General features: G+C 44.5%; 1 protein-coding gene across 3 annotated transcripts in view; it reads left to right on the top strand.

The window, feature by feature from the left end:
• PAPLN (papilin, proteoglycan like sulfated glycoprotein) overlaps window positions 1-24,702 on the top strand; it is a 593,424-nt gene that overhangs the window by 122,264 nt on the left and 446,458 nt on the right. For all 3 annotated transcript variants that reach the window (XM_086937090.1, XM_086937088.1, XM_086937089.1), the window contains exon 2: window positions 16,311-16,373. In XM_086937090.1, coding sequence (XP_086793216.1) covers window positions 16,317-16,373 — 57 coding nt within the window. In that variant the 5' untranslated portion in view covers window positions 16,311-16,316. The remainder of the gene's footprint in view (window positions 1-16,310; window positions 16,374-24,702) is intronic.

Here is a 24,702-nt window from a genome sequence, read left to right on the forward strand (position 1 = left end):
TCAGATAGTTATTGGTCATCCATTCCTTTATAGAGGTCATGCAGTGTTGGAATCTGGATTTAGTGTCTGTAGGGTTTGGACCTAGGGTGATTAGCAGCTGGGTGTTGTCAGCCTAAGACACAGTTTCAAAGCCATGAGCTCTGATTACCTTGGCCAGTGGGGATAGGTATAAGTTGAAAAGTATGGGGCTCAATATTGATCCCTGGGGAACTCCCTTATCGTTTTCCACGTTTGCTGAGGAAAAAAAGACCCAAGCTGGACCCTAGACCGCCTTCTGGTCATGTAGCTCTGAATCCAAAGTAGGGGTGAGCCCTCGACACCAATCCCAGCTAGGCACTCTAATGGAATGCTATGTGAGATGGTGTTGAAGGCTGCCGATAAGTCGAGTAGGATCAAGATGGCCGATTGCCTTGCGTCTATGGTCAGCTGAATATTATTCACCATCGCAAGAAGGCAGTCTCAGTGCTGTGAAAAGCTCTGAAGCCTGACTGGGATGGATCCAGTAGCTGGTTATCTTCCAGGTGTTTAACTAGTTGTTTATTTATTAAGGAATCCATGACTTTCCCGAAGAGTGGTAGAAGGGAGATCGGGCGGTAGTTTAGGGGTTGTTTTGGGTCGGCATTGTTCTTTTTTAGTATCGGTCTGATTATAGCCTCTTTCCAATGGGCGGGGACCGTACAATGGGCTAAAGATAGGTTCAGGGTGGAGGTCAATTCGGTGATCAGGGCTGGTGCAATTTTAGCTAGGATTTGGGAGGAGGCGGGGTCAGCTGGGGACCCTGATTTGAATTTCTTTATTGTGATGCCCACTTCTTCCTCTGAGAATGTGTGAAATTCTTTAAGGACATTATGAGGGGGCAGTTGTTCTCTGGGAAGTTGATCAGATAGACTTATGGTTACAGGTGGCGCAGTCGGTTTGGGAAATAGTTTGTTAATGTCGTTTATTTTTTCCGTGAAGTAAGTGGAGTGGACATTAACCCATTCCTGAGACTCCGTGAGTGGGAGTTGGCAGGATGAGGGGTTTGTGAATTCTTTTACTATTGAGTACAGTTCTCTATGCGAATTCCCTGCCTGGCTAATCCTGTTTCCGAGGTAGACTTTTTTTGCTGATGCTATCTTGTTCATGTAAACTTTATGTAAGGCTTTATACTGTTGTTTGTCCTTTATGTTTTTTGTTTTTCGCCATTGTCGTTCGGCTGTTCTGGCAGCCTGTTTAGCTGTTTTTAGGTTGGAGGTGAACCAGGGGGAAAGTTTGTTAGGGCATTTAGTTGCCTGTTTCGGGGCTATGATGTCTAAGGCAGTTGTGATGGCCCGATCTAAATCAGCAGCCGCCTTATTAGGGTGGGTAGACTGAGTCATTGGAGGGGGAACAAAGTGAGTAGAGAACGAATCAAGGTTGATCTTATTCCAGGAACGACTCATTTTCACTTCCTTTCTGAGGTGGGGTTGGGTGAGATTCACGGAAATGCTAAACTTGATTATGAGGTGATCTGACCATATAATGGGAAACAGCTCGTTGATCTGAATTTTCTGAGAATTTGTGGATATGAGATTTAGGGTGTGTCCTGCTTTATGTGTAGGGCCGGTCTCTAATATTGTTAGACCTAGCGAGTTGATACTGGTAATCAGCTCATTGGTATGAGGGTCATGTGTGAGTTCTGTGTGATGGTTGAAGTCCCCTAATAGGAGGAAATTACCGCACGCCAGAATATGAGGAGCTATAATTTCCATAAGCTGTGTGGTAAAATTGGTTTTGTTGCCAGGAGGTCTGTAGATGAGGTCTCCATTCCATGACTCCTTATTTGTTAGGTCTAGAGAAAAAAGAAGAATTTCACCCCAGTTTGCTATATGGGTGTCTATAATGTGAATTTTAATGTGTGACTTATGGATAATTGCTGTGCCTCCACCTCTCTTGCCCGTCCTGTCCAGTCTGGAGATGTTGTACTCCGAGGGAAGGGCGACAGCTATATCAGCGGTAGACGAATCTTGGAGCCATGTTTCCGTGATAAAGAAAAAGTCAGGTTTTTCTACATCTAACAATGCCCAGATTTCAAGTGAGTGTTTGGGAAGCGAACGGGCGTTGCCATATAGAGTTGAACTGTTTGAGTGACTGTGGAGGGAGCTTATTATATCTGCGCATGTCGTTCTCATGTGGCTTTGTTTCTTGACTGTTAGATGGTGAGAGGGCTTCTGTGGCGGAGCTATCTGCCTGTAGAGGGTGAAAGGCAGTATTTAGGGAGAGGAGCTCCAATCTAGTATATCTCAAAGTGGCCATGTGAATCGAAAGCTGGTTTGGAACGGACAAGGGGGATGGCGCCTGGCGACGGTCAGGCGCGGACGGGCGCAGACGGGCTTGCCTTTGGCGCGCTGCAGGCGCACTCGATTTCTTCACAGAGTGGGCGGGACCGCAAACAGCAGTGCGTGGAGTGCTAACCGGTGTTTCCAACCGGAAGTGAATCTGATTGGTGTTTTGACCCCTCCGTACAATCGGCACACACCGTGACGGACCAGGGGGACACCAAATGGCAGGTAAGCAGGTTTTAGCAAAGAATATTAATGGAAATTAATAGGATAGGCTGTTTTGTGTGATCCAGTTCCCAGACGACCCAGTTCTTCATGTGCAATGAAATTTGAGAGCACGAGCTGATGTGGTGCTCTTGTGGCATCCATTCGCCAAAAGACCCCTTCTTTCACATCAAAGGAGTGGTAGAGAACGGGATTTGTGGCATTCTTGTGTCTTCCAAGTTATTCATGACCCTTTTCCTTGTGCTAATTTTCATTGTGTTAGAAGTAGTTAGATTACTAACTTACCCCAATTCCAGCAATAGCTGGAGAGTGAGTGCAGATGGAGTTTGTGATTTTTAAAAGGTTGACATTTTCGACTTAGATTGTATTGTACTGTCTATGTTTTTTTAATCTTTATTTCTTCTATTAGATTTTTAAGTCTACATTTTTGTAATGCGTGCAAATCCCTGGTTGGCACTCTCCTAAATGTAATCACTCCTGTTCTCTTAGCGATAAGAATGCAATCCATTTGTGGGCGGCGGTAAATTCTACTGATCTCTGAAGGCTATATACAGCACGCGGTCCCCAAAGTCTAGTTTGTGTCACTCTTTTTGCACCACCTTTTGTATACTCTCTGAAACTATCCTAGTTTCAAAATAACTTATAACCTATAAAAGTTGATAATCCGCGTTATCATTACTATAAAATCCTTCATTTAAACTACGTGTCATAGCTTAAATAATAACAATTTAGTCATGATTACATGCTTTTGATTGGGACACTCTTTCCTGTCTGTTCCTTATATCCCAAAGCATTCCGGGCAACTTCTGCCCTTCTTCAGGGCAGACATAGGGTACTTTATCAGAATCTAGAAAACAATAAGAAAAAACTCTGTGTTGCCTGTGGGTCACACTGTGAGTGCAGTGCACAATGATGGCACAGTACGTTCACTCCCTGAGATGTGTGAGAGGCTGCGCAGCGGAGAATATATACGTGGGATACAATGCTATGTTTTGAGACGTCAAAGATAACAACTGTTACACTTTACAAGACTTTGTTCAACGATGACCTAGAACATAAGCGATACATGGTAATGATAGTAAAAATGTGCAAAACAATAGCACAGGTGAATATAGGAGCTATAAACAGGCAGCAAATGCCCAAAATGTTTTAAGAGCTAACAAGAGCCGGCAATTAAATTTTTGCAGATTTGCTAGCATTGTACTTTTTTACTCCCGCCATTTCTCTCCTTAGGTCAGTGATGGTAAGTGCACCCTCCATAGAACAGGTATTCAGAGTTTTTGGACATGATGCTTAGTTGACCGACTAGATAATGTGATGTGTCTAAAAGGTTTTCTGAAGAGTTAAGAGCAACTAAACTTCACCTTCATCGAGCTGAACGCAGTTGGCGGAGGAATTATTTGCCCAGAAAAAAGGAAGTTTATTTACTTCATCTTAAAAAATATGAAAAATCTTTCATCCAGAGCCAAATTGTTTTTTTCTCATATACAATTATAAATTCAACTAACAAATCTTAACAAATCTTCTGAATCATCTGGGAATTATTCAGTCTTGACAGAGTGACCGCAACGATCCCGCCTACACAGACTCTCAACCTTTTCTTCATTGATAAGCTCAAAATAATCAAAGACAGCATCCCCGTTAGTCCTCCCAATGCAGTAACCCTAATCAATGAGAGGAGCCCTTTTATATTGTCTGAGTGGCCGCCATCAGCAGGGTGCGCTTCTTGGACCTGCTAACTAAAGTAAAGTGGGGCTCCCTGAATGATATATGGCCTCCTAAAATCCTAAAAGTAGTCTTCTCTCTCTTTCAGGACCCAGCCTTATCTCTTCTCAATAACTCCCTTAGTCAAGGGATGATCCCCAAATCCTTTAAGGAGGCAAGAGTGGCCCCGCTATTAAAGAAAGTCAGGGAAAACCCACACATGTTGAAAAACTGTTGCCCCAAATCCTTTCTACCGTACTTAGCTAAGGTTCTGGAGGCACATACTGCCAGTTGCCTATGCTCCCTCCTAGAGGAAACGCATTACCTTGACCCAAATCGCATAGGGCTCTGACCAGCTCACTCTACTGAAGCAGTTATTCTTTCAGTCATGGATGATATGATGAAAGAAGCAAACAGGGGTAATCATCAAGTGCTGCTGCTTCTTGACCTGTCAGTGGCTTTCAACACGGTTGACCATGTGCTTCTGATTGACCGTGTCGGAGCCGCAGGCTTACAGGACTCAACGATAGACTGGATCATCTCATCTCTGAAAGACCGTCATCAGTCGGTCTGCGTACCCCCAGTCAGCTCCCCGAAGGCCAAACTCTCTTGTATAGTGCCTTTTTCTCTTCCGATCTCTTCAATCTATACATTCGCTCCTGAAGTATGCTCTGGTAAAGATGAAGGTAAAGAGTTACAACCACACAGACGACATGCAATTACTCTTGGCAATCGACAACTCACCGAAATTTAACGCTGCCTTTCAAAACACATCAATAATCACCCGAGACTGGATGAATAGTAATCAGCTCAAACTCTCAAATTGAATTCCGACAAGACGGAAATTGTCATTACCAGCACCAAGCTTGACTTGTTGAATCCGAGTTTCTGGAAAGTCCCAGCCCAAGAGTTCAATTAAGGCCTTGGGGCTTTCATTGAAAACCCAAAGAAGGGGCTGTAATATCAACTTGCTTCCTGCAATTGAGTAAAATAGGAAAAATAGGTAAATTTCTTACTTTTGAAGCCCTCATCCAGGTAATGATTGCATTAGTGATCTCCAAGCTAGATCACACAAACTCTCTTTACCTGGGCCGCCCTGAGGGACTCAACTGCAGGCTACAACAGACACAAAATCAGGAAGCCAGGCTCATCTTTCATAAACCTAGAAAATCTCACATTACTCCCTTGATGAAGGAACTGCATTGGCTACCAGTATCACAGCGTGCAGTATTCAAGACCGGCCACATCATTTTTAAAACTCTACATGTCAACAGCCCAGCGTTCATTTCGGCACATTTCCAAAAATAAACACCCATTCGCAATTTAAGATCCTCTCATCTGAATCTTCTTACCATTCCCTCATTTGAAAAGAAGAGACGCGGTGGATCTCGGTTTTCCGCACTCGCCTCCCCGAATATGGAACTCTCTGCCATTAGAAATTAGGATGACACGCTGTTCCATCAGATTTAGACTGCTCTTAAAAACATGGCTATTCAAACACACATACAACTAATGCTCAGGGCGTTGTGTGGTGGTTCTGTTATTCTAGATCAGTGATACTCAAAGTACGGCCCGGGGGCCACATGCGGCTTTCCTGACCTGACCCCTTGATCAACAGCAGCATTGGGCCGCTGTTCACTCGACTCAGCACTATCATTATTAAAAAAATGTTAATTATACAGGCAAGCATTTATTTAAAGGTTAATTGAAGCTAAAGAAAGGAACTAACTAGGTTGTCCTGCACCACTTAACTTTATACACCTTCATTTTCAAAGTCATCCTGCACCAAAAGTGCCCCCCCCCCCCCCCCCGACCCCAGATTGCCACCCTGCTAGCATCGATACGGCCACTGACGTAACAAAACTAGAGGAGGCCTCCCTGTAAGATACGTGGAGGGGCCCCCTCCGGGCTCAATCAGGAGCTGTCCGACCAGAGTTGTGTGCTGAGGGGGCACCCTGGAGCTTAGGAGCCCCCCGCACCGCGGGGGCTGCAGGGGCCAGTGTTACGCCTTGGATACAGCCCTCGGTCACATCACAGCCCAAACTTTGTGGCCCCTGGGCAAATGTTTGTGAGTACCCACGTTCTAGCGCAAGACACTGTTTGGCGTGCGTGCACTCTATAAATGCTTATAACATAACAATCTACCTTGGGATTGAAAGGTCCTCTCCCGGAGGACTAAAATGCATGGTTTTATACAGTCTTTCCTTGAAGAAACATGAGAACGGCCAATGTCATCTCCCGAACTAAACATCAGGCCACAGTGTGAGAATCTATGCATCCATTATGGAATAAATAAAATGGACTGTACGTGTGACAAGACACATTTGCATGTTTCCCTTCTTTCTCTTGAGTACTTGAAACAACAAGAATTAATGAACTTAGCTTATATTCACTTATTGTGTTTACAAGCAATTCAAAATCATCGATGACCCAACAAAAGCTTTCATAAATGAATAAAACAGCAGATAACTTTTTCATGATACCCCCAGTGGGAAGCAGGGGTCACAGGTCATAGGTTATACCCTTTCTATCCATTATAATTGGACACAAGTTGTTGGTGGTGTCCGTTTTGTCAATTGGGACACAGGGCACTGTCACTATAATTTTTTGTACAAAATAATACAACAAATATTCTGATAAAACAGTATTTGGCTTATGCAGTAATATGTTTCTTCCTACGGCATTATATTTCCAGTACGTGGATTCTATTATGCCTCTTTATTGATTATCCATCCATTGCCCACAAAAACGAATGTTTTTTGCTACATTGTATACCCTGGTTCAGTGTGCGTAGGGTGGCCCTTGTTTTTTGTCCGCCTTGATATTCTTGTACCAGGACATTATGTGGGTCGCTATTCAGTAGTAGAATTGCTTCTATCTTCAGGAAGTTATACAAGAGCCCATCTTCTTCGCAAAGCTTACCATAATGGCATAATATATAAATACAAACCTTCTTTCCTCCTCCATCCTTCTGCTATCATTCCAAATCCAAATAACTGACTAACCTATCCACCACTTAAAATGTACTTGCATGTTTCACTATACTAATTCAACACTAATCCTCTATGGGTCCCGGAGTAGCGTGCTACTCGCCGAAAAAACGCTTCGACGCCTCGTCAGGGGTAGTAAGCGCTATACAGATGCAATTGCAATGCAATACAATACAATAATGGGTGAGGCATGTGACATGTTAATGGCGTGTTCCTGATCTGGTCCTATGCTTGTATACAGTGCATGATCCTGAACAAATAAATCTGACACGTGAGCTTTTCTCTCAGGGCGCCACCCTCGCATGTGCAACCCACGTGGTAGGCCCAACACGCAGCGCGCGGAGCATACTGTTACATGCTCTGACCACGAGCTGTCATTGCACCTTTATTTATTCCCTCGGGTCCGCGCCTAGCCCCTAGGGTGTATGCCGACACATTGTAGGGTAGTGTCCGGGTGGCTCACTGCAAATATTACCCCCATTTGCAACATCATGTGTTAAGGGATGGGGTGGGGGGATTATGTAAAATGTAAATCCAGTACTTGTATAGCGCACAAATCACCCCCGAAGGGGTATTTCGGTGCTGGGGGCCGTTAGGAAGATTAAGCGAGCTATTGCCCAGAGTCGCATGGTGCTGGGCAGACCCCTCCCGCCGGAGCCGGGGATCGAACCGTGATCCTTAGCGTCCAGCGTCAGTCGCCCTGGCCACGGAGCCACAATTTATGCAAATTTGCCATTTTGCTTTCATAGTTGCATTTACCTCGAGGGGTGCGTCTATTTACCTCAAATTCATGTCGACAGTTAAAGTATTCTGGCCGGGCTCACTGTGAAATATTACATCATTATCTTTCACTACTGTCAACAGCTTCTTTAAAGAATGTTGACCTGTAGCTGATGTTTAAAGAGGCGTAATACCGAGTGTGTCGACAGCTCCTGTCAGCGCTCATCAGCTAAGTGAAGGAATGCTGCAGGTTTCATGTGAAAGATAGCACAGCCCGTGCAGCTCATGCTGCAGAGACGTGTGGCCCGATTCACAGAATGAACTTAAGACTCAATCCTAAACTTACTACTATTTTGGTATTCACAGAATGCACTTACTGCTTTTGGCATTCACAGAATGAACTTACTACTTTTGGTATTCACAGGAGTTAGGATTTTGTCTTAAGTTTGTTTTAAGACAGACTTAAGACAGACTTGTTAGTATTTTCAATCTCACTGGAACACTCACTGATGGAACTGTCTAGATGCCGCTCCCGCTCACCACTTGACCCTTGGCCAGCCAAGCAATATAAATCATTGGCCTCTTTTCTTAATCCCTTCCTCAACTACATCTGGAATGACTCGCTCAAAACCGGAATTTTCCCGGAGTCTTGGAAACATGCCCTACTGGTCCCGATTTTAAAGAAAGCTAATACAGATCCTAATGAGCCGGTGAACTATCGACCCATTTCTCTGCTTCCAGCCCCTGCCAAGGTCCTTGAAAAGCTAGTGCAGCAACAACTGGCAGGTTTTCTTGAAACCCACGGCCTACTTCATAAATCCCAACATGGTTTTAGAAAGTGCCATAGCACTGAGTCTGCCCTTATAGAAATGGCAGACTCTGTGCGGTGGAAACTGGATGGGGGTTCCAGAGCGGTGCTGGTGCTGCTCGACTTGTCGGCAGCATTCGACACTGTCTCTCACCCCATCTTGATTGACCGTCTTCGGTCGAAGGGTATTCAGGGGAAGGCCCTGGAGTGGCTGACCTCTTTTTTGTCTAATCGCACCCAGGCAGTCTATACTCACCCTTTTACCTCTGTTAGCCGTACCCTGAAATGGGGTGTCCCTCAAGGCTCGGCTTTGAGCCCACTATTGTTCAATGTTTATTTTTCTCCTCTGGCTGAACTCATTGCAAGGTCGGGCATCATAGCTACTTCCTATGCAGATGATATTCAGCTGCTTTTCTCCTATGAGAGTGCCACGCAAACTACTTTTGATCCTTTGAAGGATTGTCTGCGGGACATTTCAAAATGGATGGACCAGAACTGCCTCCGGATGAATGCGGCGAAAACGGAGGTTCTCTTTTTCCATCAACCCTCCCCTCTTGATTCAACTCTCTGGTGGCCACAGGAACTCAGCCTTCCCCCTGTCCCTAAGGACTCTGTAAAAAATCTAGGGGTCAAGTGGGACTCTAATCTTTCTTTTAGCAACCAAATACAGACCGTTTCAGCCGCTTGTTTTTCCAAGATCAGGATGATTAGGAAATTCATCACCTATCTCCCTAGTGATACCAGGAAAACCATAGTCCAGGCATTGATTACATCTCACCTGGACTATGCGAACGGCCTGTATTTAGGGTTGCCCGCGGGCCTCCTACATCGGCTCCAGACAGTCCAGAATGCGGCTGTTCGGCTGGTCTGCGGGGTTTCCCTACGCACCCATATTTCGCCACATCGCAGAGCATTACATTGGCTTCCAATCCATCAAAGAGCTGCATTCAAAGCCATGACCTTAGCCCATCGAGCAACTAGGGGTAGGGGATCGGCCTACCTCTCTGTTAGTATTCGTCCTTATTGTAACTCTCGGAACCTCCGTTCCAACTCCCAACATCTGCTTTCCATACCAAGATTCAGGAAAGCACGTTCTGGAGGTAAAACCTTCCAGGTCTGTGCCACAACTCTCTGGAACAAACTCCCGATCGCAATTAGGATGATCCAGGAAGAATTACCCTTTCGTAAGGCACTGAAAACTTTTCTCTTTTGTTAATTCCCCCAGGACTATCACTCTGCTTTCACTCAGAAGCGCCGGGACACCCCGTTGGGGTAGCTGCGCGCTATATAAATTACACAAATAAAATATTTTGTCTTAAGTCTGTCTTAAATCTGTCTTAAGTTTGTCTTAAGTCTGTCTTAAGTTTGTCTTAAGACAAACTTAAGAAAAAATCCTAACTTCTGTGAATACCAAAAGTAGTAAGTTCATTCTGTGAATACTAAAATAGTAGTAAGTTTAGGATTGAGTCTTAAGTTCATTCTGTGAATCGGACCCCTTCGCTCTAACCTGGAGTTCAGTAGTAGTTAGGATTAAAATTATTATACGATCCAATGCAAAATAGCTTTATTCGATATATGATCATAAAAGCACATTACAAACAACATTTAAATACTCATACTTTAAAACTTTTTTAGCTGGATTGTACAAAGTCCAAATAATTTATAAAATTAAATAAAAACTAAATTCAGAACAAAATGGAAGAAAAACAGATTTTGTTAAACTATAATTCATTGCGAATAAAGATAAAAACAATTTACTATTGAATCAGTCACATTCTATGTTTATCTAGGTAAACTAAAAATATTACTCATCACCCTGATATTGAATTTTCCTTGAAACAAAATTTACTCCCAGATTAGAAATTTACTGGGACACCATCACAAAGCCAAATGAAAGGAAACTGTATTTTCAACTCAGGGCAAGTTCATTACCCCTAAGATCGCTTACCTCCTGGTGGACTCCTGTAAGCGATAACATCTTCCCTGCCTGTGGGAGTTGCAATTAAACGCTTTTTGCCTGTTCTGCCTACACCACCCCCAGGAGAGTTTGGCTGACCCCTATGTGCAAACTACTTGGTACAAAAAGGAGTGCTGAGGCAGAAAGGCTTATATGTTCTAGTACTTTGCCATTTATCTCAATAGCGGTTGCCAAATACTTAGGGTGGGTATGAGTAATAAGGCGGAATTCCAGCCAATGAAGACGAATCAGTATTACTCCCACCATTATGGGTAACCCATTCCCAATACTTCTCTTTTAAAATCTTTTTAGAGAGAAAGAAGCTTCTGTTGGATCCTCCCATAGTATTTTCATATCCAAGCCTACTAGGCTATTTCTGACACTCCTTAGCCAACCAGTTTTGTGGAAGCCTTCGGGTTTTATTACATCAAGAAAACCCGCGGCATATGATGAGAGTTCAGGTGTTGTCCACAACATGCGCCAGTATAAAATAGGGCGCAGTAGGGCGCAGTTTGGCATTGCTCCCCAGATCATACCTTAGTGGCTTAGGGGGGTACTTTGGGGGAGGTTAGTAATGCTGCAGAGAAACTTATTTTCAGAGACACTTAGGCAAACTACTTTCTCAAAACCCCAAAGTTCTGCCCCGTAAAGTGCAGAACTGACAACTTTTGATTCGTAGACTTGGAGCACTGGTCTACTCGGTTTTGTTATTGACCTTTTATGTTCTATACTTAAGGCTCCCGTGAGTTGTCGATGTTTTAGAGCAGCTATGTCAATATGGTAATCCCACTTTAGACCCTTCTCTAGGTGGATACCCAAGTAAGTGAAAGACCTGACCTGTTCCAGTGGTTGATTATTCATTCAAATGTTTCCTTTAAAATTTCTGTGTGGATTAAAAGCTATAAATGTCATCTTTGCCACATTAACTTCCAGGCCTCGAGCAGCACAAAAGTCTTCAAAATTATTATAGTATGTCCATGATATGTTTCTGATTCTTGAGATCGTGTGCAGAACCCGGGGAGGGGAGGCGATTTAGCAGCGAGGGTAATCTATCTCCTAGTTTCCTCTTAGCCCCCCACTTCCTTGCACCCTGGTTTACTTTGGAAGCTAATGACCTCCTTCTGTGAATACATATTACAGGTAAGTAATGGGACCTTTACAACCACAGAGACGTGCTGAAGGAGCTTAGCAAAGGGGCGTTCATTTATCTGACAGTTTTCTAGAGCACTGACCAAACACGAAAGGTTTACAACACGCTCTCCTGTATCACAGTATAACAAGCATTGGCAAGGCCCACAGCTGTGGCGCTGGCTGCGAACCTGTGGCTCTGGTAGTGTTTGGGGATGTTTTTGTCAAACTGTACAAGTGAGGCAAATGTGTGTGTGTGTGTGTGTGTGTGTGCGTGTGCGTGTGCGGGTGTGCACAGTCGTATGAACATAATGACATCACTCACAGAGCGGTAAGCCAGTGGCTGAAGTGGGCTGACCCACTGCCCAATGCTGTATGCTCCCGAGGGGTGGGACTAACATGTGAACAACACACTATGGACCAATAAATGAAGCAGCTGGCAGAAGGTTTGTGGAAGCAAAATATATAATTTTATTAAACTCAAAAGGTCTTGGCCAATGAAAAGCCTAAAAGTAGGCATAATTGCATATAAGAGGGTTAGTTGTAGTCCTGGGTAAGTAGAATACGCAATATAATGGTGCTGGGGTTGCAGAAGGAAGAAGGTGAAGAGCTTTGTAGGGTAGACAGGGCACCACATTCGAATATTTGAGGCAAGGCCCTATTACAGTTGTCTCCCCAGTGGGAACCAATGACAGACGGGTTTGTGCAGAGGTTAATTGACAACAGTATTGCACATTATATGGGTATATGTGACGAACAGTATGCAGTAGAAGGCTTAGACACTAGGCCAGGAAGGATGCAGCTCAGAAAGGAAGCACTGTACACAGGGGGCCCGATTCACAGAACTAACTTAAGACAAAATCCTAAACTTACTACTTTTGGTATTCACAGAAGGCACTTACTCATCAATGAGTAAGTTACTTATCAATGAGTAAGTTACTCATCACTGAGTAAGTGCCTTCTGTGAATACCAAAATGAGTAAGTGCCTTCTGTGAATACCGAAATGAGTAAGTGCCTTCTGTGAATACCAAAATGGTAGTAAGTTTAGGATTTAGTCTTAAGTTAGTTCTCCAGCAGGCTGATGGTGGACTATGGGAGAGAGAGTATTAGACCCAGGACCATCTGCCCCTTGGAGTCAGCATCAGCAGATGAAGGAGAGGTGCATCCCCTGGGTCTGCCCGTTTGCCCTCTGGCTGGGTTGGAAGGACTCTTCCACCGTCTGTATCAGGTGTAATCTGAGGGGCGGAGTTGAAGAGGTTCAAGTGTCCTCTGTGTATGCATAGTTTAAGGAACTTTGGTAGACTGGCGGGTTTTGCTAAAATGGCTGAAAACGATAAACTCAGTTTGGCATAAATAACCCAATCCATTTATTTAAAAAAAAAACTGCGAATCTGGCACTAAAACGCGAACAGCTGGTGTAACCTGCATACAGAGAGAATTTACACCCATTTTGCACACAACTGAAATCACCTTCAAGGAGTGTTAAATACAAAACACATAATAATTCACCATTGCCCTGTATTTTCCGTAACATAGAAAAAGTTTGTGATTTAAAAATACACTGTTTGCAGTAATTAGCTAGTAGGTCATTTTTGCACTGATCACTTGGTGCAAAAAATCTTTTTAATTGTGCTGAGTGATGCAAATGTTGGTGCACATTTTCTCAATACCAGTACTATTTCTATTATCTGGCCTCTGTTTTAATCTCTGAAAAAGATTTTGAGTACTTACAAGGCAGTACTTGACTGAAAAAACTTATTGAAACCAGCTAGTCAAGTTCACTGACTGCATTTTGCAGTACATACAGCAGTACTATAGTAGTACTACTTAATTTCTACAATATACAATCCATAAAGCCACGAGTTTAAATTTAAAAATTGATTAATTAATTTAAGTGAATCCTATACATAACTTTTTGTAATGTTTAATACATAATAAGTAAATATATTAATTGTAGGGTAGATGGGATTTTACAAAATAAATTATATATATATATATATATATATATATATATATATATATATATATATATATATATATAAAACTATTTTACATTAGTATTTAACATAAAATAGTTTTACTATTTTTTTGAAAGTTTAATACATTTTTTTAAAATGTCCCTGTACTTTACCATAGGGAGATCCCCACCCCGGTGTCAAAGAACTCCACCTTCATGTGTGAAGTTACTAGTAGTAACTTTACACCATAAACTTGCCAATGGTGACGGCTAGGCCCAACTACAATTCAGAACTTATATTGGTCCCCTATAGCACATACACGAGAAACATCTGGGCCTTTGGTCAGGGACAAAATGGTTACAGTTTATCTGAGCAAATGAAGGGCATGAGTTTGCAAAAGGTTAGGGAACACAACCCTCAATAAATTATCACAACTCCGGTTGGATCAAGACTTGATGTAGGGTTAATGATTGGTGGCAAGAAGCGGGCTCCATTTGCCTTGGCATGGGACTTGTCCACTTTTAAGGATAATTAAGTAGGTTCCTGTTCCCTGCAATTTAGGAAGGGCTACTAGACCAAGTAACTGTGCCATGGCGTGGTTTGTCTTAATTTGTGGCATCCAAAACAAAGGGATGGATGGAATGTGTTCCGGTTCAGGGGTGACCCGGCTTGGCAGTTCAGGCTGGACTGTTCCCATTGGAGCTAGGTTAAGGCTGATTTGCATATAGATGGGTCCGAACTGAGGTGACATGGTGTGCAGAATACTTTAGCTTGTCTTAATTTGTGGCATATCCGTTTGATGTCTTTTGTGTAATTAGCATCTAGATTCATCAGTGACTGTGGTCTGGAGATGCACACTTGGTTTTATGGAAAGCAATTAGGAGTCCCCAGGGACAACTGCTGCTCCCTCTGACTTGCTCTATCGTTCCCATGGCACATCCCTTGCTAGCCCTGGTCTCTAAGGTAAAGAAGGCAGCAGCAGGGTCCTCGCCCTTCCCTAACATCTCAGCAGCAAATAAAAGTCTGTGCGGGCACAAGGTTGGGATGAGAGATCAGTCCAGTTTTGTCACGGGGTGTCAAAGAATTGTCGTATTGTCACTTAGTCTGTCCCTTTCATGGTGGTGAATGGACGTTACTGTTTGGATTCTGTCATTCCTAGGCCTTTGACGCTCTTAGAACAGAACTATCCCTTAGGTACACCTAGGGTATTGTTGGGTGCTTTGGGCTGCATCTGATAATTTACTACTTCTCACAAAAGCAAAGCTAATGAAAACCGCTAATAGACTTCAGACACAGAGTTTAGGGAATGTAATCCTATCCTTATATTGCCGGGACTTAGGGGTATTTCTATTGGCATGCTCTATCTATTCGAAGGATTTGGGGCTTCGATACTATTGGCCAGTTCACACACAGTGAACATAGGTGCTGGAAGTAGGGGTACCGAAGGTGCTGCAGCACCCCAAAACAAACCAGCTGGAGTTCAGAAGGTGAATGAGAAAGAAAGATACCTGTGAAGTTTGTTTTTATCTTGTCACATTTGCTATGCATTCAAAGACAAAGGTCAAATGTCAGGCTATGTCTTCTGATGAATTGCTGCTTATTCTTTTAACATGGGGATTGGTGTTAACTTTTCCTTCTCTGACTGCAAAGTTAGAGGATTTTGTAAAGTGCAGTATGTGACAATCTTTCAGGGGTTCAGGGAGAGTGAACCGAAAGGATATTGGATACCATTTTCCAGTTTTTTTTCAAGTCACAGCAACATTTAAATACCTGTAAATGAACAATAAAAATGTTTCTTAAAACAGCAGTTAGGAAAGCACCAAAGAAGGAAATTTGTGTAATTCTAAAGTATGATGGAAACAAAGATTTTAATAGGCTCAAATCAAGTCACTTAACTTGGTTATGTGAAAATTATAAATATTTGGCGATTTCCATACATTATCTCTGCACTCTATAGCTTTATCAGTAAAATTGCAGGTCACTGTGAATGTTGTTTCCAATTCAATAGAAAATGTGCTGCCTGTAAAGGACAGTGGGCTGACAACAATACTTTAAATGTGCTGCAAAATGCACCGCCGGCTACATCAGTAGAGTTGTAGAGCGCTACTTGTCACCCGTGAGGGTATCCAGGCGCTAATCTATGTTATTACAATGAATGAGTCCATTATGTGCTCCGCCTCCGACCACACTTTGGTGAAACATGTTCTTTGGCATAGCAGCCTTACTGCGGAGACTTTAGCAAATTTGTCTGATTGCCAAAGCGTATTTTGTTTGCAGAGTTAAGATGTCCATGATTTTAATCGTTGTTAATCTACAATTAAATGCGTTCTAAAAATAGCTGTGTTACTAACAAGTAGAACAGCTCATGTTTCATTATATTTGGTAAACAGGGCGGAAAAGTGGCCCAAAGCAAACTTTGGCTGACTTCCGCAAACACAACAGGCCAGACAAAAACACTCCCTGCTTGCTGATGGAAAGATGCTGAGCCAAGAAACTAATGCCCTTCCTCTCTCCCACAGGCAAAGATGAAGCTCCTATTCCTATTGGCCACTTTAACGCTGCTTCCAGCGCCCGCCTCTTTTGTAAGTATTTATTTATTCATGATATCTGAATTGTGTGGACACAACCACCTGTATCCTGTGCTAGTGTGGGTAGAGTGAAATAGGTCAATCGTGGAGTCTTTCACTGTCAAGTAAATGCACTTAATTTGATGCTTTGGAACCCAACAAGAGATTAAAAATGTCATCGAATTATAAACCATGGGTTTCAATATAAACAGAATTTTATTGGGGGATAGTGCCGACAGCCCATGAAAAAAACAACTACCTGTTTTTTTAGTAATTAAATAAAAGTACAATAGGCAGTTCAACTGAAACATATGAGACAGAAAGGCGGACAGTGCTCAAATCTGATTCATACAGTGGTAGGAGGATATGCATGTGAACTTAACAAGCACATACGGAAAAACGCAAGTTGTTCATCCTAACAGTAATAATACAACAATATTCAATATTATAAATTCCTTTTTACTTGGTTCACATGCAGTGCTTTAAATGGCGTTTTGACCCTGAATAATTTAATAAGTCATCTTCAGGACAAAAGAAATGTCTAAAGGTCCAAATGAGATCTGTAAGGAGATTATGGTACTGACAAAATGCAAATATTTAAGAGAAAATACACACGCAAGGAGCTGCTGCTCATGGGTGAGAGGATCACTTACCTGGATAGAATGTAAGCAATGGGTTAGAGTGCATATAGAAAAAGACTGCCAGGTCCCAACCTCAAATCCTAGGTAAAGGGGTAATTAGAAAAAAAGTGGGCAAATGGGTGAAGTGGAAAAGGGCCACATATGAAATCACACCAGAAAAGGCAGTGTTCCTAAAAATAGAGGGGCAAGAAAAAAGTCAGAACCAGCAAGAGATACTGGTGTCAATAAATACAAATGAGTCGTACTAAAGTTGGGGTCTTACCTGACCAACTGGACACACCAGTGGAGACCAATTCATTGTTTATTACTTGGCCTCTAAATATTGTCTTCTGACTCTGAGCAACATCAAATTAATTGTTTAATTATTCATTGTAATTTTCGATAATTTGTTGAAATCCAAAGTATCAACTTATGTTCATCTCTTATTCCAAAGAATCCTTGTTTCCTTTCATTTTAGTAGTTACTCATGTTCCCTTTGCCCTTGTTGTTTTCTTGTCCAATATAGAGAGTGTCTTTAGTTAATCTTTTATTGTGGAATCCTTGGACACTTGTAACACTGGAAAAATGCCCCAAACCTTTACAAAATAGGAGGCAGGAGGTGAAAGTCCAGGGTATATTTACAAAAATGCTTCCAACTCTGGAGAAGAAGACTTACTATTAATCCGGCTCAGTACCATTTTCCTCATGTAACGGTGTTCCACAGATGGTCTGTGATTTGTTTTTGCAGTTCTAAATTTACTGTAGCGTTCAGAGGATGAGTCTCTCAGTTTTGAAAAAGTACTGCTTGTTTTACGTCTCTGGACCAATTGCAAATGGGGCAGAGGGGCCGCCATGAATATATGACGCTTTTTCGCATGCGTTTACAACCCATGCCATAACAATGCGGTTGTTACAATGACTGCGTTGTTATTTTGCATACTGTTAGGGAAGGTGTCTGTTAAATTTAAATTTTAAATCCAACACCTTCTGCCCCCTAACGCAAGTCGTTGTTCTGACTTGTGTTGTAACGCTATGCGACATAGCATTGCGGTCGTTGTAACGACTACATTGTTATGGCATGAGTTGTTTAGCGTTCGAACTAAACACTGTTTACCGGCCTCCATCACTCTTCTGAACTTCAAACTTTCAGGAGTGAGGCAGAGATGCAGCATGGGGAAGCTTGAGAAAGAGAACCTCGAAAGCGTAGGATGCCACCTTAAAAACAAATGTTCTTCATCTGGTGGTCGCCAGCAGGTTTTTGGTGGATAACCGTAAACTTCTGATGTTAGATCCAAAGCGCTCTGGTGAGGTAGACAGGCACCTGACCAGGAAAACATTTTATTTGATCTTACCTGTGTTCTTTTACCTGACTCCATCATTCTTGTATAATTCATGACTTGATTATCATAAATCCGCATATATTGATCCCAAAGAGGCATGAAGTCTGTAGGTTACAATCATGGATGGCTTCGGGTTTCCTTGGTTTTCCCTCCTGCATTATCAAGAGTCAATATTGAAATTTGAATCTGATTGTCCCAAAATTAAATTTCCTTTTAGACATCATTTGTTCGTGCATCAGATAATTCTGTTGTCTTTGTCCAACTGTTTGAGCCCTCTCACTTGTATTTAACAGCATTACTGTTTTTTTATCTGGAGAAAACATTAGGAAGTAGTCATTTGGGTTCTCTGCTCAAGGATAATTGTATTCCTTACGGTCGACTTTGTTGTAAAAGTAGTTAATGTTCCTATTGCTATCATAAATCTGAGCTTTCTCTCCCACGCCCCACTATCACAAAGCCAGTTTATGCTTCTGTGCTATGTCACTTCTGTGACGCAGCAGCGTCGTAAACAATGCGCCACTATGCAACATATTTACAACGTGACGCATCTAGGGAGATGCGTCACGTTGTAAAGCCCTGCGCTACATTATAACTGTGTCAGGTATAATGTATGCAGGGTGGGCGTTCCTTCGCAAGGAAGCCTCATAAAAGTGACTCAGTGAAATCTACAAGATTTCACTGAGTCACTTTTACGACCTTGCTGTGTCAAAACCTTATTCCTGCTAGTAGCAGGCGTAAGGAGTGACGCAGCAAGTATAGGCTGCCCCTGCGCAGTGCTGGAGTTGGGTCGCATTTTTGACACAACTCCAGCACTGCGTCACCTTTATGCCGACAGATGCGTCACGCATCTGTCTATCCTTGCGCCAAGGTGCGCCCCAATGTAAATGTGGCGCATACATGGTGGTGCAAGTTTTTTTTAACGTGTAGCATTTTAACTGGCGCATCCCTGCTAATATGCACCAGTTCTTGTAAATCTGCCCCGTTGTATGTGCCCCCCATCATTAAGCAGCCTGTTGATGGTCCTCTCGCATTACAAAGATGCTTTATCCTCCTCCCAATATTAAAAAAGTGACTTGCGCTCCTTCACCACTACAAAACTTACATATGTTCTTTTCTCTATTAGAAGACTGATTTATGTTCTTTCACCATAATTATGGAGGTTTGTGTTTGTCCACCATTACAAAGGGGGTTTGAGTTCATCCACCAGTACAGCCGTGGTTTGTGTTCGTCCACTATTACATTAGTTTTTTGTGCTCCTTCACCATTACAATGGACGTTTGCATTTGTACAACATTAAAATGGTGGCTCGTGTTCCTACACTATTAATAAGGTGCTTTGTCTTTGTCCACCATTAAAATGGTGTTTTGTCTTCCCCATCCATCACAATGGTGTCTTATGTTCTTCTCAGTAATACAAAGCTGGCCTATGTTCCTCCACCATTGCAAAGGTGCTTTATGTTCCTCCACCTTTAGAATTGTATTTTATGTTTCTTCACTATTAAAAGATTGATTTATGTTTCTTCACCATTATAATAATGATTATGCTCCACCACCATCACAAACGTGATTTATGTTCCTCTCCCTATTACAGTTCTGAAGGCTGCTTTATGTTCTTTATGTACCTCCACCATTAAAAATGGTATTGTGTTCCTATCACTGGGTTTGGGCTGGTGTATGTCTCTCTAACATTACAAATGTGGTTTATGTCCCTCTACCATTACAAAGGTGGTTTATGTCCCTCTAACATTACAAAGGTGGTTTATGTCCCTCTACCGTTACCAAGATGGCTTATGTCCGTCTACCGTTACAAAGGTGGCTTATGCCCCTCTAACATTACAAAGGTGGCTTATGCCCCTCTAACATTACAAAGGTGGTTTATGTCCCCCTACCATTACAAAGGTGGCTTATGTCCCACTACCGTTACAAAGGTGGCTTATGTCCCTTTAACATTCCAAAGGTGGTTTATGTCCCTCTACCATTACAAAGGTGGTTTATGTCCCTCTAACATTACAAAGGTGGTTTATGTCCCTCTACCATTACAAAGGTGGTTTATGTCCCTCTAACATTACAAATGTGGTTTATGTCCCTCTACCATTACAAAGGTGGTTTATGTCCCTCTAACATTACAAAGGTGGTTTATGTCCCTCTACCATTACAAAGGTGGTTTATGTCCCTCTACCATTACAAAGGTGGTTTATGTCTCTCCACCATTACAAAGGTGGTTTATCTCCCTCTACCATTAAGAAGATAGTTTATTTCACTCTAACATTACAAAGGGGGTTTATGTTCCTCTACCATTAAGAGGATAGTTTATGTCCCTCTACCATTACAAAGGTGGTTAATAATTGTATCCCTCTACCTTTACAAAGGTGTTTTATGACCCTCTACCATTAAGATAGTTTATGTCCCTCTACCATTATAAAGGTGGTTTATATCCCTCTACCGTTACAAAGGTGGTTTATGTCCGGTTACCATTGCAAAGGTGGTTTATGTCCCTTTACTATTACAAAGGTGGTTTATGTCTCTCTACCATTACAAAGGTGGTGTATGTCCCTCTTCCATTACAAAGTGGTTTATGTCCCTCTTCCGTTAAGACTATAGTTTATGTCCCTCTAACATTACAAAGGTGGTCTGTGTTCCTCTGCCTCTACAAAGGTGGTTTATGTCCCTCTACCACTACAAAGGTGGTTCTTCTCCGTCTACCATTAAAAAGATAATTTATGTCCCTCTACCATTACAAAGGTGGTTTAAATCCCTCTACCATTACAAAGGTGGTTTATGTCCCTTTACCTTTACAAAGGTGGTGTATGTCCCTCGACCATTACAAAGATAGTTTATGTCCCTCTACCATTACAAATGTGGTGTATGTCCCTCTTCCATTACAAAGGTGTACCCGATACACGGCGCCGGGAAACCTAAGAGAGGGAGATCAACAGAGACTAGGTGAACTGCCTACGTGGACGAAACGGCGCACCCGCCTATCCACTAACTTGTTTCTCCTCCCGGTTGTTGCCCCACTCAGGAAATTAACGAGATATTATACAGTCCGATCTAATAATTTTGGAAATCCGAATCTATGATTACACGCAACGCCCGGACTGGGCTTTTGCACAACGAACTTTCACCACTATCGTTTCCTTACGAGGACACTGAACAGAGTCTGCATACTGACCGGCCATCTACTTAAAAAATTCACTATCATAAGAATGTTTGAGGATTAGACATCCGGATGGATTGTATCCAATGTTCCCTCTAATTTTTTTCCTCTGTGTGCGGCAGTGGAGGGTCTCTGTGCGCTGCAACCATGGCTTTGTGCGCCAGGAACCGAACCTCGCTTGTCTGCGGCGCAAAATGCCACTCATTTTTGGTGCTCTCCTGCCCTCTGTCCCACTCCTTTTTGGTGCCCTCCTGCCCTCTGTCCCACTCATTTTTGGTGCCCTTCTGCCCTCTGTCCCACTCGTTTTTTGTGCCCTAATGCCCTCTGTCCCACTCGTTTTTTGTGCCCTTGTGCCCTCTGTCCCATCGTTTTTGGTGCCCTTCTGCTCTCTGCCCCACTCGTTTATAGTGCCCTTCTGACCTCTGTCCCACTCGTTTTTGGTGCCCTTCTGCCCTCTGTCCCACTCCTTGTTGTGCCTTTATGCCCTCTTACCCTCTGTCCTATCGTTTTTGGTGCCCTTCTGCCCTCTGCCCCACTCCTTTTTGGTGCCTTTCTGCTCCCTGCTCCCTGGTGTCCGTCCCTCCTCGCTGGTGTCCGTCCCTGCTCCACTGTGTCTGTCCCTGCTCCACGGTGTCTGTCCCTGCTCCACGGTGTCCGTCCCTGCTCCCCTGTGACTGTCCCTGCTCCCTGATGTCTGTCCCTGCTCCCCGTTGTCTGTTCCTGCTCCCTGATGTCTGTCCCTGCTCCCTGATGTCTGTCCCTGCTCCACGGTGTCTGTCCCTGCTCCCTGGTGTCCGTCCCTCCTCCCTGGTGTCCGTCCCTGCTCCACTGTGTCTGTCCCTGCTCCCCGGTGTCTGTCCCTGCTTGCTGGTGTCTGTCCCTGCTCCCCGGTGTCTGTCCCTGCTCGCTGGTGTCTGTCTCTGCTCCACAGTGTCTGACCCTGCTCCCCGGTGTCTGTCCCTGCTCCCTGGTGTCCGTCCCTGATGCCTGTCCCTGCTCCCCGGTGTCTGTCCCTGCTCCCCGGTGTCTGTCCCTGCTCCCCGGTGTCTGTCCCTGCTCCCTGGTGTCTGTCCCTGCTCCCTGATATCTGTTCCTGCTCCCTGATGTCTGTTCCCGCCCTGGTGTCTGTCCCTGCTCCCCGGTGTCCGTCCCTGGTGTCTGTCCCTACTCCCCGGTGTCTGTCCCTGCTCCCCGGTGTCCGTCCCTGGTGTCTGTCCCTACTCCCTGTTGCCTGTCCCTGCTCTCTGGTGTCTGTCCCTGTCCCTGGTGTCTGTCCCTGCTCCCTGGTGTCTGTTCCTGGTGTCTGTCCCTGATCCCTGGTGTCTGTCCCTGATCCCTGGTGTCTGTCCCTGCTCCCCGGTGTCTGTCCCTGCTCCCTGGTGCCTGTTCCTGCTCCCTGGTGTCTGTTCCTGCTCCCTGATTTCTGTCCCCGCCCTGGTGTCTGTCCCTGCTCCCTGGTGTCTGTCCCTGCTCCCTGATGTCTGTCCCTGCTCTCTGGTGTCTGTCCCTGTCCCTGGTGTCTGTCCCTGCTCCCTGGTGTCTGTTCCTGGTGTCTGTCCCTGATCCCTGGTGTCTGTCCCTGATCCCTGGTGTCTGTCCCTGCTCCCCGGTGTCTGTCCCTGCTCCCTGGTGCCTGTCCCTGCTCCCTGGTGTCTGTTCCTGCTCCCTGATTTCTGTCCCCGCCCTGGTGTCTGTCCCTGCTCCCTGGTGTCTGTCCCTGCTCCCTGATGTCTGTCCCTGCTCCCTGGTTTCTGTCCCTGCTCCCTGGTGTCTGTCCCTGCTCCTGGGTGTCTGTCCCTGCTCCACGGTGTCTGTCCCTCCTCCCTGGTGTCCGTCCCTGCTCCGCTGTGTCTGTCCCTGCTCCCTGGTGTCTGTCCCTGCTCCCTGGTGTCTGTCCCTGCTCCCCGGTGTCTGTCCCTGCTCGCTGGTGTCTGTCCCTGCTCCACAGTGTCTGTCCCTGCTCCCCGGTGTCTGTCCCTGCTCCCTGGTGTCCGTCCCTGATGTCTGTCCCTGTTCCCCGGTGTCTGTCCCTGCTCCCCGGTGTCTGTCCCTGCTCCCTGGTGTCTGTCCCTGCTCCCTGATATCTGTTCCTGCTCCCTGATGTCTGTTCCCGCCCTGGTGTCTGTCCCTCCTCCCCGGTGTCCGTCCCTGGTGTCTGTCCCTACTTCCCAGTGTCTGTCCCTGCTCCCCGGTGTCCGTCCCTGGTGTCTGTCCCTACTCCCTGTTGTCTGTCCCTGCTCCCTGGTGTCTGTCCCTGTCCCTGGTGTCTGTCCCTGCTCCCTGGTGTCTGTTCCTATCCCTGGTGTCTGTCCCTGATCCCTGGTGTCTGTCCCTGCTCCCCGGTGTCTGTCCTTGCTCCCTGGTGTCTGTCCCTGCTCCCTATTGTCTGTTCCTGCTCCCTGATTTCTGTCCCCGCCCTGGTGTCTGTCCCTGCTCCCTGGTGTCCGTCCCTGGTGTCCGTCCCTGCTCCCTGGTGTCTGTCCCTGCTCCCCGATGTCTGTCCCTGCTCCCCGGTGTCTGTCCCTGCTCCCTGGTGTCTGTCCCTGCTCCCGGGTGTCTGTCCCTGCTCCACGGTGTCTGTCCCTGCTCCCTGGTGTCTGTCCCTGCTCCCTGGTGTCTGTCCCTGCTCCCGGGTGTCTGTCCCTGCTCCACGGTGTCTGTCCCTACTCCCTGGTGTCTGTCCCTGGTGTCTGTCCCTGGTTTTAGTTCGGTTGTTAACCGAGGCCTTTCCATTTTTACTAAAACTATATATATATATATACATACTATTTTTATAAGGACTTTCAACCTGCTCTCTTCACAATGGCCTGTTATGTTTGTCATTTGCATTTTATTACGCACACTATCGGATAAAACATGGATCAATGTGGGTCAGCACGTTTTACCATTTCAAAAATATTTTTGAAGGCCCAGGTGTTTCTCCAGCAATAACTTTTTGAAAAATCTTGTTAATTTTTTCTGTCCATGTGAGCTACATTCAGTCGTCTGTGTTAAGTCTATACTAATGGTCTTGATGATCGTTCGTCTTTCCCTTACAGGACAGGAGAGCTGGAGGAAGGCAACGCAACACAAAGGATCACAAACAGCCCCTCAGTAGTGCACAATGACGATTCTTACAGGGCACAGCTGCGGGGCTGATTGTAGGTCCTTTGAATTAGTATTCGTGTTAATTGCAGCACACCGGGGGGAGGGGGGGCTACAATTAACATGAATACTAAAGGTTCACAA

Source organism: Lissotriton vulgaris, chromosome 9, assembly GCF_964263255.1.
Source record: "Lissotriton vulgaris chromosome 9, aLisVul1.2, whole genome shotgun sequence".
NCBI classification, from domain to species: domain Eukaryota; kingdom Metazoa; phylum Chordata; class Amphibia; order Caudata; family Salamandridae; genus Lissotriton; species Lissotriton vulgaris.